The 12862-nt window shown below is 38.9% G+C and overlaps 2 protein-coding genes across 2 annotated transcripts in view; one reads left to right on the top strand and one right to left on the bottom strand.

Annotated features, from left to right (window-relative positions):
* The window catches only part of LOC111623823 (signal peptidase complex catalytic subunit SEC11A), a 71893-nt gene that overhangs the window by 29828 nt on the left and 29203 nt on the right, over positions 1-12862 (top strand). Inside the window, exon 2 of the mRNA XM_023366531.1 lies at positions 9343-9519. Coding sequence (XP_023222299.1) covers positions 9475-9519 — 45 coding nt within the window. The 5' untranslated portion in view covers positions 9343-9474. The remainder of the gene's footprint in view (positions 1-9342; positions 9520-12862) is intronic.
* Positions 537-9002, bottom strand: LOC111623822 (M protein, serotype 2.1-like). Its single transcript, XM_023366530.1, has 6 exons — positions 8679-9002; positions 5159-5250; positions 2583-2709; positions 1878-2080; positions 1528-1730; positions 537-1469 (listed from the first exon to the last, which is right to left on the bottom strand). The coding sequence occupies exons 1-6, from the start codon at positions 8692-8694 to the stop codon at positions 1067-1069; spliced, it is 1044 nt and encodes a 347-aa protein (XP_023222298.1). The 5' UTR covers positions 8695-9002; the 3' UTR covers positions 537-1066.

Genomic DNA, 12862 nt, shown 5'->3' with positions numbered 1-12862 from the left:
TCGGAAACTCGCCAACTCTATTTAGTTTTTATTTTAAACATAACTGTAAAAATATTATCTTTACCGGAAATAGCCTATAAATATTCGAATTATACGGCTTTTACGTTTTGAAAAAATATATATTTTGACAATAAAAAGAATGGCCGGTTGGGAGGAAATATATTTAAAATTGCAGGAACAAAGGAATCGCGTTTCACCCCTTCGCGCTTCCATAATATTCTTTTATTACTCCGAATATCGAATTATATTTTAAAAAATTCTTAAGCAATTTTCTGGCCTTCGGAGAAGAAGAAGATTGGCATTTTTCCGCCAGATCCCGATTTTTATAGGAAATCAAAACCCCGATCGATTATCGGTACTTCTTTTCCCCGCGTTAGAAAATATTTTCTTTGCCAAAATTACAGTAAATATTTCTTATTTTTACAATATAAATTGGCGTAGAATAATAACGCTCCGACTTTTCGATAAATATTTTGTAAATTCATAGTTTTTAACGAGAATTTAATATTTTCGCCAGGATTAAATTATTAATGCGTTTTAAATGAGTTACGCGTAGCATTTATATTCGGGCGTCGTTTCGCGTTCGTGCCGTAAATCCCGACCAGCAATTTATCTTAATAACATTCATTAAATAAATAAACGATTAACTGTTTTTTTACCTGTACTTACTTTAATTAGAGCTTCTCGTACGAATATGTATTTTAAATATTTTAATTTTTTAAAGTTAAAATTTAAAGAATATTAAATCGTTTTAGAATGGCTTTCGCTTTAAATTTAAGCGCGGTAAAATTATTTTAGCGTGGTGATTTTTTATAAATCCAACGCTGGTGTCGCCATCTGGCGCTAATTATTGTAATTGCCAGATACTTTCCGGCGAAAAAACGATAATGGCGGAAATGAATTTTCGCCATTAAAATACGACATATCTTCTACTCTAATGGTAACATTAAAATTTATTGGAATATTAAGTAGAAAATATTCTAAGAATTGCGATCGAGTTGTTCCGCTAGAAATAAGTAGCGTCGTTTTACGTAGACAAATTAATATAAGCTGGATTGTTTCCTATTTATGTAGGTCCGCCACTCTCGGTCGGTGTTACGTTAATAATACCGAGAGAATCGGCTTGGGTCTGGTTTGCCAATTTAATAAATTGTCCTAAATATTCTTTCGTCTTGACCATTTCCGTTTCCGCTTCCGTTCTTTCAATAATTGCTTCTTTAAGACGCTGGGTCAAATTCGTCGTCCCACTTTCCATTCCGCGTAATTTACGTCTCAATTTGTTAACGCGACTTTCGTATCTCTCTTTTTGAAGATTTAATTTCGATCGCGATTCCAGTTCTTCCTCTTTTCTCCATTTCTGCACTCTTTCTTCCGTTTCTTTTCGTATTCTCCGCTCGGTTCGACAGAGTAATTTCTTTTTATATTCCGCGGACGTACGAATCTTATCTCGCAGCTTCTTTTCCAAGTCTCTGATAATTACGTACCACGTTAATATTTAGCCTTACCGTCCAAGCCATCCGTACTTACTTTTTGATTATTTCGTATCTTTCCTCGTTAATTTTTCTCTCTTCCTTTCGTATTTCTCCAATCGCCGTCTTTAAATGATACTCGAAATGTCCCGCGGCCTCTTCCATGGCGGCCCTTATCCGTCTTTCCGAAGATCGCTTTTCCTCTTCTACTCTAACTTCTAGTTCGTGTTTCGTGCCGATTTCAATTTTAATAACTTCTTGCTAAAAATAGAATTTATTCCAATAAATTTTGTACGCTTTACTTTTACAAAATTGGCGATCAAACTGGCTTATCTACTGGAAAGTTGGCGGTTCGGTTCCTTTCCGTCCTCTGCCGTACTAAAATGAATTGTTTGAGTCGGGACTTACCTGTAACTTCTTCTTATGTTCCTTTTGCAGTCTTTTGACGTAATTATTATGTTCCCTCGTAAGTTTTTTAATAGCTTCGTCCGCGTCGTCGGTTTTCCATTTCTCGATTTCTTTCCGCAGTTCGGCCGATGTACTTTCTATTGTTTTACGACACTCGAGTTCTAAGATATCTAGAAATTCTCGATAAAGCCGTTCGGTTATATCTAATTAAATTATAAAATGTACGATAGAATCTGCTTATAAACATAAAATATAAGTAACTTTATACAGTAGAGCGTCGTTTATCCGAATCAATTGGGGACTGGGGTTGTTCGTATAACTTATTTTTCGGATAACCGATTATGTACGAAAAAATATATTAACCTATCCCGTGTTGAAATTTTTCTCCGTTGCGTGTCGCTTCGCGTTGAATTTTCGTCCATGTTAAGCCTAACGAAAACTTTTTAAAATAACAATCGTGGCTATTGTATCGTTAAAAACTATTTCTTTATTTTGTACAAACGAAATAAATATATTAAAAAATATAAAAACAATTAAAAAATTATACTTCAGAAGTTAATTCACTATCAAAACCGTAAAATATTTGAGTAGCCCGAGACAGAGCCAAAGATTGCAGCGCCACAGCACTAGCGAAAATTTAAACTTGCCCACTGGAATTCTTTCGGATAAACGACGCTCTACTGTATATGTAAATACAGCGTATACCTTTCAAATTATTTACATTTTCGTTATTTTTTATTATTTTCAGAATTCTGCCGCACTTCGTAATGTCCGTTGAAAATATATTTCTCGTATTTATATATTTTTTTGCTTCGCCGGTTTGCTTAGAATCCTGAAAAATTGATTAAAAACTTAATGATTTCTTCGAGTTCGTTTATTCGGCGAGACATTGCCACGAATAAAATATATTCAAGCTGATGCCAATTAGATGAACCGATCTGTCGGTTTTGGTTCGAATTTTTATGACTAATTTCAACCGATTCGTTTCCTAAATTTAAACCATTACGTATTGTAATGGATAAACTGAAATTATCAATTCCTATAGTTTTACAATATATATTACAAATTAGTCTAATTTAATTTAAGCGCAAATAGTTTGAAGTATTCGACGATACATTTCAAAAATTCGCAATTTAGAAATCTCATACAAAGCAATGCTATGTACAGACTGTGTCACGTACGCGTGTCTTTATTGCTATCGCAATAAATGTAAGGTTTGTTTCTGTAAGGTTTCACACACGAGGACTTTTACGCGTTGCGGTTTTGTCTTCGGGCTCAAAAAATAATAACGAGCAATTATTTATTGCGACACGGTCACAATGCCGGGCTGCGACTTTCAATCGTATTTTAAATTAAAAATATATGAGGCCTTTTTTTGCAAAAACAACGTACGTCAAAACTGGATAAAAATGTGTTTTTCGCTGTATCCGGCAACGCAAATTGCGAGCGACTGGTCCATAAAATATGATGCGATAACGTCAAATACAACGGAGATATTCTACACGAAAGATTTTAGTTTTTACGAAAACAACACGCGCCAGCGGGTAATGTCGAGATTTATTCACTAAAACAGCAGACGTCCTCGAGAATTATTGTTTTTTGTGAGAAAGGTTGAATTACAAGATGGCCGACTGCGTCGAAAAGTATTCCGGAAGGCGGTAATCTCGACATCGTTTGAAGATGTTCGATATTGGTCGGTTTTGCGGCCCAGAAAGAAGAGGAAAGACGACGTTATTCGAGGGGCCGAATATCGCGGAATTAGCCAAACGCGCTACAAAAAGAAGGAAATAGAAAAGCGTATCGTGTCTCCCGATTGCGGGTATACAAGTATCAGCCATTTTTTGACTACCATTTGAAAAAATTGTAGACTTATAAATTCCCTGCGCATCCGTTGTCCGTCCTTCCTTAATCTCGAGAACGGAGCCGGATAGACAAAAGCCGAGGTCAAATATGGAAAGCTTGGGGAGGAAGTCAGGATTAACTACGTATGACCTTCCGAGTTTGGACCGGAAGTCACTTTACTTGGATTCGAAAGTCTTCTCCGAACCGAGTTAGATAGATTACCGTCGCCATTCGATCGCTCGCAGAAAACTACGATGTATAGGGGCGAGTCACTACTGATTCGAGGGGCAGAGTATATATTTTAAATTAAATATTAAATTGTTTATTTTTTTACTTTAAAATTCTTTATTGGGACAAATAATTCAATATTAATATGTATATAGTATTAAAATTGTACTTGGAATACAAAGTACTAATTAGCCATACTCGATAACTTAATATTTTATATTTCAACATTGCGTAACGTATTTTGCAATTGTATACTATATACAGCGAAGCGAACCACTAAATAAAAGCTGCGATACAGAGCGACGCTATCAAATTCGACAGTGACAGATTAGGTACAGTACGGAAGATTAGGACCCTCTACATAATTTTACATTATAAACTAATAATGCGTACAGAATTTCGAAGAGGAAATTTTTTCCAAATTTGGAACCCTCGATACGCGGCCCCTACGCGCGCGCTTCGCGCTAGGGAGCGATTGGCGGGGAAATTCGGAATACGCCGAGGGGAAAGACCTTCCGGGAAGTCTTTTATGGGAAACTGGCCTCTATTTAGGTGTTACTAACGACGGCCCGCGGCGACCAAATGTTTTTGTTCTCTAAACACCGGGAGTTCGGTCGCGGGTTGGCACCTGGCCGCGTGGAGTTTTCCGGGTGTTGTCCGCGTCCCTATTCGCTTTTCTTATATGAAAATCGTTCGGAAAACGTTGTATTAACAGATGCGTACATTGTATAATGTTTGAATATCAAAAACGAAGAATTGTTCTGTGAAAACGTTAATCGTGAGAGACGTTCCGCGGGTATGATTGTATTTAAAAACTGAATAGTCCCGGAACAGAATAATTTTAATATATTTTTACTAATTAAAAAAGTTTTATCGGCGATGCTTTTCGAGATTGGGGAGGGGTCATCCGTACACCCGCCGTCGCATCGCGCTACGGTACATTTACACACGCTTCTACATCACCGTACACCGCACCCCACGACTCGTATTTACATAAACGTGGCGATTAAATTCTACATTTTTGGTTACGTTTATCGGGTTTCGGGGCGAGGAGAATAGCGGGGATGACGACGCATATTTTAGGGATCATCCCTAAAACACCATTAAAACGCTTAGTCGACCAACGTACGTTCGCTCTCAAAGTTTTAGTTTTCTATCTTAACTTTTAAAAATAAGTTGTATTAAATTTTAACGTCTTATTTTTAACTTACGCGACATTTCTCGGTTTGATCTTCGTCGTCATCGATATTATCTCGATATGGGAATAATTCACAAATATCTGTTAAATTACAATCTTCAAATTCTATTAGAAAAAGAAAATGTTTCAAAATTTATTGAGGCCAAACTTAAAATTACAAATCAGACGGAAACTTAAAAAATTTAATAAATCTGCTTTTAATAAAATATCTTCGGAGTAGTTTCGTAACTAAAGCAACAGTTAAGACATCGGCCAAACTCTCTTCGGAGGATCCGGAATCGAATTCGGGCCAGCCACTCTCCACGAAAATTTTATGCCGGATATGTCGGGTTTTATCCCCGGTTTCCGGGTCGCCTGGCCGAATCCATAATTGGCATTAAAAAAAACGCCCCTTCGTGCCCACGGGTCGGAAGGAGTCGATCATTTTTATATATTATTTTAATATTAATTTAATCATTAATATAAATTCCGGAGATTTTTTAACTCTTCGCCCCGCGGGCACTAAAATTCCGAGTGCTCCGTTGCCATAGATGGATTTCTTAACTGCCTCGGCCATTCCCTTAATCGTTTAGAATATAAAACGGATCGTTTACTTTATAAAAAATGTTGCCTTTCGTTTTTACGAGTAAAGATATAAAAATAATCAGTGATGGAAATGAAAACTTCTTCGTGATTAAGTAAATGAACGTTTATTCTCATATATAACAAATAAATTTTCGTCAAAGCCGAATGGCCCAGCGGCTAAGGTAATAGCTTATCTCCGTGTCAAGCCGGTATCGGATCTAGGTGGGTCTTTTTTAGAAATTTTTGGGGGCTGATATGTCGAGTGTCGTCCCACAATGGGCTGGCTATAAAGTCCTTTTAGTGTCCGCGGAAAGGGGAAAAAGCCATCGAAATGGCCGAACGATGCGGGACCGAGCCCGTCATATCCGGAACAGATAGAATATAAAAAGATCCCGGAGTATTAGGTAATATTCTGGATATCGAACAGCTTCGAGTACGGTGTGATATGGACTTAACATTATATAAATCTATTAGGGTTGATCATAAAATAAGTAGATAAAAACAACTTTAATCGAAGTAAGTGCCGCATTTACCCCATCTTTCCACCGGGCAGCGGATGCCGCGCTGGAAGAAGCCGGTTCACCGCATTCGTCACTCGGCCGTCCGACCGAAATCGGCGCCCCTACGGCTCGATGGCCGAGCGGTCGAGGTAGCGGCCTACCGCTCTGGTGAACCCGGGATCGAATCCGTCACGGGTCGAAAAATCCCCAGGAATTTTTCGGGAATGGTCCGTCCGGATATATCGGACCCCGTCCCTCGCCACTCGGTCGCCCCATTGCGGACCTGGCCGAACCCATAATGGGCCCGCTTTAAGAGGCCCTCTTAGCGCCCACAAGGTGGAAAGACTAAAAAAAAAAAAAAAAAATGTGGAAAGCAATGTATGGTAAGGACACAAAGTGTGGGGTTCGTAAAACAGTTTTCCTAAGAATATTTCCAAACTTTTTCGAGCCACCACCCCTCGGTTCCATAAGGTTACCAAAAAGAACCCTCTTCGCGTCCGTAAGGCGGCGAGGGTTAAAAAATAATAAATTTTCATTACGAAAACTTTCGAAAATAAGATAATACAGTACAGGCAATGCAAAATTTCGGATAACTCGCGCTTTAGTATATTTTAAATACTCTTAAATCATCGGAATTAGTAATTTCCGCAACGATGCCCAAACTGCGGATGGCGGCTTTTCGAGAGCTTACTCGCGGCGTAACTAATAAATAAAAAATATTTGTTATTTTTTAAAATTTCATTACGAACATTACAAATTCATAAACCCCCAACTAGAAAAGAGTAAATTATAAAAAATGTAATAAATATGTATAAATTGTCAAAATAAATACATTACGATTGCGAAATGTTTTTTTAATTTTTATATCAAGAACGTTAGGTGAGGCTCCAGATATTTTCGGGTAGGTAACTAGGGCTCTTACACCCAAAAGTCTGGGCTCCCCCGCCGTAAGGTATCGTCGACCGAGAAAACAACTCGGTACTATTTGTTAATTTTGGTTTAGGTAATTAAAAAATCTTTTGCGAAAAATTATCTTTTGATAAAAGATTCGGCGTAAAAGAAACTAAAAGTTTCCTTCTGGAATAAAAATCTGTTTTTTCTTTTACCTTTCGCAATCGCTCGAACGACCCTTCTCGTAATAAGAGCGTTACATCGGCAATACTTTTTCATCTCCTTTCCCCGTCATCGTTAATCGTTAGAAATCGAGGTAACTATCCCGTTAATCGTGTCATCGGACCAGAAGTTAAAATCATTGGCCAATTTCACGCAGTTGTATCCATTTATAATATCGCGTTTAATGAATATTCGTCGCGGCAGCCGCCAGCCGGCCACGAACTACCGGCGCCGCGCACCCGGACCGTAGAACTCGAAACGAGGATCGTCGGAATGCGAGTTCGTTTCGTACATCGACGCATTAAAAATATAAATTGTCGTCGGAATACGAAAGACGTCCGATATAAAAAACGCCATCTAAAAGCAACGCTATAATAATATCGCGGTTATCTCCACAAATTTTGTAATGACGGAGAAAAATAAATCAAAGTTAAAACCTTACGGTCGACAAAAACCCATCCTCTCCGCTTCCGTCGTCGGATACAAACGAATTCCTCTACCCTGTAAAATATTGACTAAATACGGTACTCCAATGGTTCCTAACATATAACTAGAGTAGAGCGTCGATTATCCGAATCGATTGGGGACTGGGGTTGTTCGGAAGATCGATGTTTCGGACAACCGATTATGTACGAAAAAATATATTAATTTATCCCATCTTGACATTTTTCTCCGTTGCGTGTCGCTTCGCTTTGAATTTTCGTCGATGTTGAGCCTAACGAAGACTATTGTATCGTTAAAAATTATTTTTTTATTTTGTACAAACAAATTAAATATATTGAAAAATATAAAAACAATAAAAAATTATACTTCAGAAGTTAATTTAGTATGAAAAACGTAAAATATTTGAGTAGCCCGAGACGTAGCCAAAGATTGCGGCGCCACAGCACCGGCGAAAATTTAAATTTGCCGACTGGGATTCTTTCGGATAATCGACGCTCTACTGTATATTGTTCGACTTTCGTACACGCTTTTAGGTACGCATCTAAAAGTCGGAGATTGCTCGTACTCTCACCGTCGAAGGCCGAAGGTTTGTAAAGGCCCGAGTCCGCCATTCCGTTGGAATCCGGGTGGAAAACTCGAAGAATTTTTCGGGGCCGTATATTCCTAATATTTCGGGCTACGTTCGGCCAAACCACCGCGTCGGTCTCCGTAACGTACGTCGCTCGGCCCGTTACGGCTCACCGTCCGTAGCGGGCAAAGTAATGTCCGTTACGGATTTGGGAAGAAAAGTCTTCTTAATTAATAAACGCGGAGCGGAAAGAGCTAAAAAATATCTCGCTTTCCCAAAAATTCGGTAATTAATTAATTAATTAATTAATAATATTTTTAAAAGTGTGTTTTACTACGCATTACCTGCATCCGTTTCCATTTCTTTTTGTACGATATATTCTTAAAAGCGCTTACAACGCGGACAAATATCTTTCTATAGTATTGTCCAAATCATTTAATCCATTGTTATCGGTATTTCGCTAACAATTTAATTATCGACGACGTTGGCTAAGTAACGCGACAATTAAAATTTACGTACATTTAAAACGATTACTTTTAAATTATTTACTTATAGTTTTAATTATTTATTAGTAACTGTAATGGATTAATAGAAATCCATTAGTATCCATTAGTATACGCTGGTCGAGAAAAAAGTACGGGGCGAGAAGGAGAGGTTGGTACGGAATTAAACTTCATTAGCGCCAACTTAACCACCGGACAAATTCCTATTTCGAGAACGGCGCTAATGCGCTCGTATTTCTGTAAACGTTAGCGGGCCTTTTTAATATCCCTCGGAATTTAGTAGCCGCGCGCTCGTCTACGGGCGCGGCTCCGATTTTAAGCGCTTTTCTCGATTATGAAATTAGAGACGATATCCGCAATAAGAAATTTGGCTCCGTTTCAATTTCTCGTTACCTGGCGGACGCCAGACATTTTTATTTTTGAAATTAGTTATTAATTTATATAATTAATTTAAATTAATTCAGATAATAACGTTTACTACCATTTAAAAATTTTATTTTTAAAGTATATTTTTTGAAATGTCCGAGAAGTTTCGGTGACGAGAGTAGCCGCCGGTCGAGTGACGTGGTTTAGCGGATGGGAGAAAGACTCGATTTATATTCTTTGGGTTTATCGTAATTTATCGAAGAAATCAAACATGTTGGACTTTTTAGACGATGTCAGACGGATGAACAAGCGACAAGTAAGTAATGTTTCCGCAGAAAAGTCGCGTGTCATATTTTATGTACACGTCGATTGCCAACGTGTTATTCTGCAGAATGTAAACCATCTTGTTCCTTTCCAGATTGATGTGTGACACGCTCGTGTTCGTGTGAAAAAATTGGCATTAACGGCCCGTGATAAGCGGCCGAACCTCTTATTTTACCGAATATTAAATTATAATCTTGTCCGATTCTTCCTTACCAATCGGACGAGATTGAAATTCCAATCAAATCCCGTTTCGTTTTCGTCTATTAGTAATTCGTTCGCCTCGCTTTTATACCGGGCATTAACGTACCTTACGCGCTATCGAATTCTGAAAATAATAATACAATTTCGTCAGGTTCTTAAGAAATTTTCATTAATTTCCTGAATTAAAGCCCATTCGTTTCTTATAACGGCAATAAATTACTTTTTACACCAAAACTAGTGGACCCGGCCGCGCGTTGCTGCGGCTCGAAATGTATCTGTTATAAATGTATAACACCTCCCCCCGCGGGGAGGAATTTCGAAAAATCCGTTCTTAGTGTACGTTCTCTCGACGTACCCTATTAAAACGCGATCAAAAACGCAAAAAAACCTCATCTAAAATAGTATAATAGAAGCCGAGTTCTTTACGGTAAACCTTAATCCCGTCCCTCTTCCCCCGCGGGGGAATTTCGACATTTAAATTATATAAAAACGAGCGCGAATTCGAATGCGACGTCGCGTCGAAATTTCCGAGCGATCGGTGAATAACTTTCGGAGATTAGCTATTAGGAACAAACGAACGTTACGTTTTTATTTATATAGATTATATTTGAAAGTGAGTTTACGTGTATATATTTTGATACGTATTCCTCTGTCTCGCGTTTAACGATAGAAATCGCCGTGTTTTAAATCCGTCTTCTGCCCGCCGGCGGCCGAGCGGTCTTCGTTTCCCGCGCCGGGAATTCGGCCGCGCGGCGTCTTCCGAGTTTTCTCCGCCCTCGCCGCGCTCGAACGGGGGCCGGTTTTCCTCGGAGAGACCTCCCGGAAGGCGTCTCCCCGGGCGGATCGCCCGTGGCCTTGCCGTAACTAAACGATCGAACGGATAAGTTTGTGTTCTCGGTCTTTGTACTCTCCGAATTGCAAAAACTTAAATATTCGGAGCGGGGGACGCTTGGCTTTCTTTCGGCGAGATTCCCGACGGACGTAGAAGGGGAATCGGGCGGTATTTAGATTTGATCTTTCCGTACGGCCGTCCGTAAATTTTCGCTCGACGGTCGACTCCTCTTCTTTCGTCCGTCTCGGGGGTCGAGTCCTCCGTCGGTGGGGTCCGGCCGCTCGTCTCCGTCTCTCGTTTGTGCCGCAGAAAGTAAAGCTTTGTAATTTAGAAGGGTGCGTTGCGTGACTTCTTTGCGACCGTATTATTCCCGTTTTCTTTTTGTCGAATTTTAATTCTCGCCTTCGAGTCTTCCTCGGGCGAGAAGTGTGCCGCGCAAATGCGTAAACCTCCGCTCTCGGACCGGATCGTCGGGCCCCGGAGACGCGGCGGCGTGACTGCCCGCTCCGGTCGAATTATTTATTATTTAATCGGTTACGTGGCCGTATTGCGGCGCGATAATTTGGCAGTCGTTTGACTTTACGCCGTGCAGAATGCTAAGCGGGTTAGATGCGTTTTCGTGGTCCGTCCGATCTTTGCGCGACGTGAACGTAAACGTCCGTTCGAAGGTAAAGAGTCGAGAGTTAAACTAAAATCGAACGTAACGAAATCGTGTGGCGTCTTTCGGAATTACGATTACGAGTGCTCGAATTACCGTCAAAAACTAATTTATAAAATAAAAACAATGACAATAACTTAATTTTTCAAATTTAAGTTCAAATTTTTGTGTAATTATTTCGTAAATANCCAGGTTAGATTTTTGCTGTGAGAATTAGGCAAAATTTTCACTCAACATAAAGAGTAATATTTATAAATTATTTTAAATTCTTTTCAGTCTACATGAATTTAAAATATTTTTTTGCTTATCTGTCAAGAGTTTGACCAAATGTTAAGGAATGGAATTTGACATATTTAAGTCAAACCAGTCAGGAAAATTATTGTAGAAGATTGATGCATTTATTGTCCTGATTAGCTAGCCATCTAGCTAGTGATAGTAAATAAACAAGCTACCTTTTTTACTTTATGGCAATCTGGAAAAAAATGACCTCCCAGAATTTTACATTTTTGGGCTCAGGACACCTTGAAACATTGAGAAATGCAAAACAATTCAGGGGTAATTTCTGTATGTATGGATGTTAGTGTGTGAGGGGTGCACGATTTTGTTCACCATGTTTGAAGCTTAATACTCCTGTGCTTTTTGTTGAAAATTTTTGAAATTTTGCATGGAGGTTTGTTTATTAGGGGGTTTATGCTATTAAATTTTGATGATTAAAGGTCGAAGGAATGGGGAGATAGTAAGGATTGTGTGTATCTCCAGTAGGGTCGGACTTAATGATGATTTTACTCGTTATTAGCATTTAACTATTATAAAATGGCAAAAGGCTTACATAACTGATTTAAAATATAGTATAAAATATAAAGTATAAAAAATTTTAAAACACGCAAGACACAAAGATGTAGTTTCTATCTTTGTGGCCTTGTGCCAAACTTTGGTGATAGTATTCGTCGTCTCCCAAGTGTCGTTTTTATGCAATATCTGGAGAGACTGCTGTAAGGCTGAAAGAAGGATATCAACATCTCAGAAGTACATGTTTATGAAGAGTTCTTTAATATTTGGGAGTAGGTCTATTTTATTTGTTTACATGGCCAATCTGCTGAGGGGAATGTTCTGGGAAGATTTTCTATGGCCCGTATTTAGGTGTTACTTAGGTGAAGAAAACCCAGAAAACTGTGGCCAGCCCATTGTCCAGGGTGAACCCCCAACCAACTACCAGTGTTCGGTGGTTTTATCTACTCGGCCATTGGTGGACGGAAAGAAGGTCAAAATCACGCGAACTTATGTCGGGTGAATATGGTGGATGTGATATTATCTCCCACTACCATCTGCTTAAAAATGTCTTTACTTGTGACAAAGAATGGCTACATGCATTGTCTTGCAAGACAATTGGATATGATTGTAGCACAGTGGTCTTATGGTAAACATTGAAGTTACAGTGTCTATTTGGCACTCATTTCTTGGCAAGTCCATTGATAGTCATTCTCTAATAATATCAAAATAGCTTCCATATGTTGTTTGTCTATTGTAGTGATTGGATGGCCACCATTTTGCTTATTCTTGGTATTCTCCTGTCTGTGGCAAAATGCTTCAACTCATTATGCAGCAGTATCATATGCCAGTGGAGCATTGCCATGTGTCTCATGC

The sequence above is a fragment of the Centruroides sculpturatus genome, unplaced genomic scaffold, assembly GCF_000671375.1.
Source record: "Centruroides sculpturatus isolate CEXI.00-Female unplaced genomic scaffold, Cexi_2.0 scaffold162, whole genome shotgun sequence".
Classification (NCBI taxonomy): domain Eukaryota; kingdom Metazoa; phylum Arthropoda; class Arachnida; order Scorpiones; family Buthidae; genus Centruroides; species Centruroides sculpturatus.
This window is presented reverse-complemented; position numbering and strand designations above follow the sequence as displayed.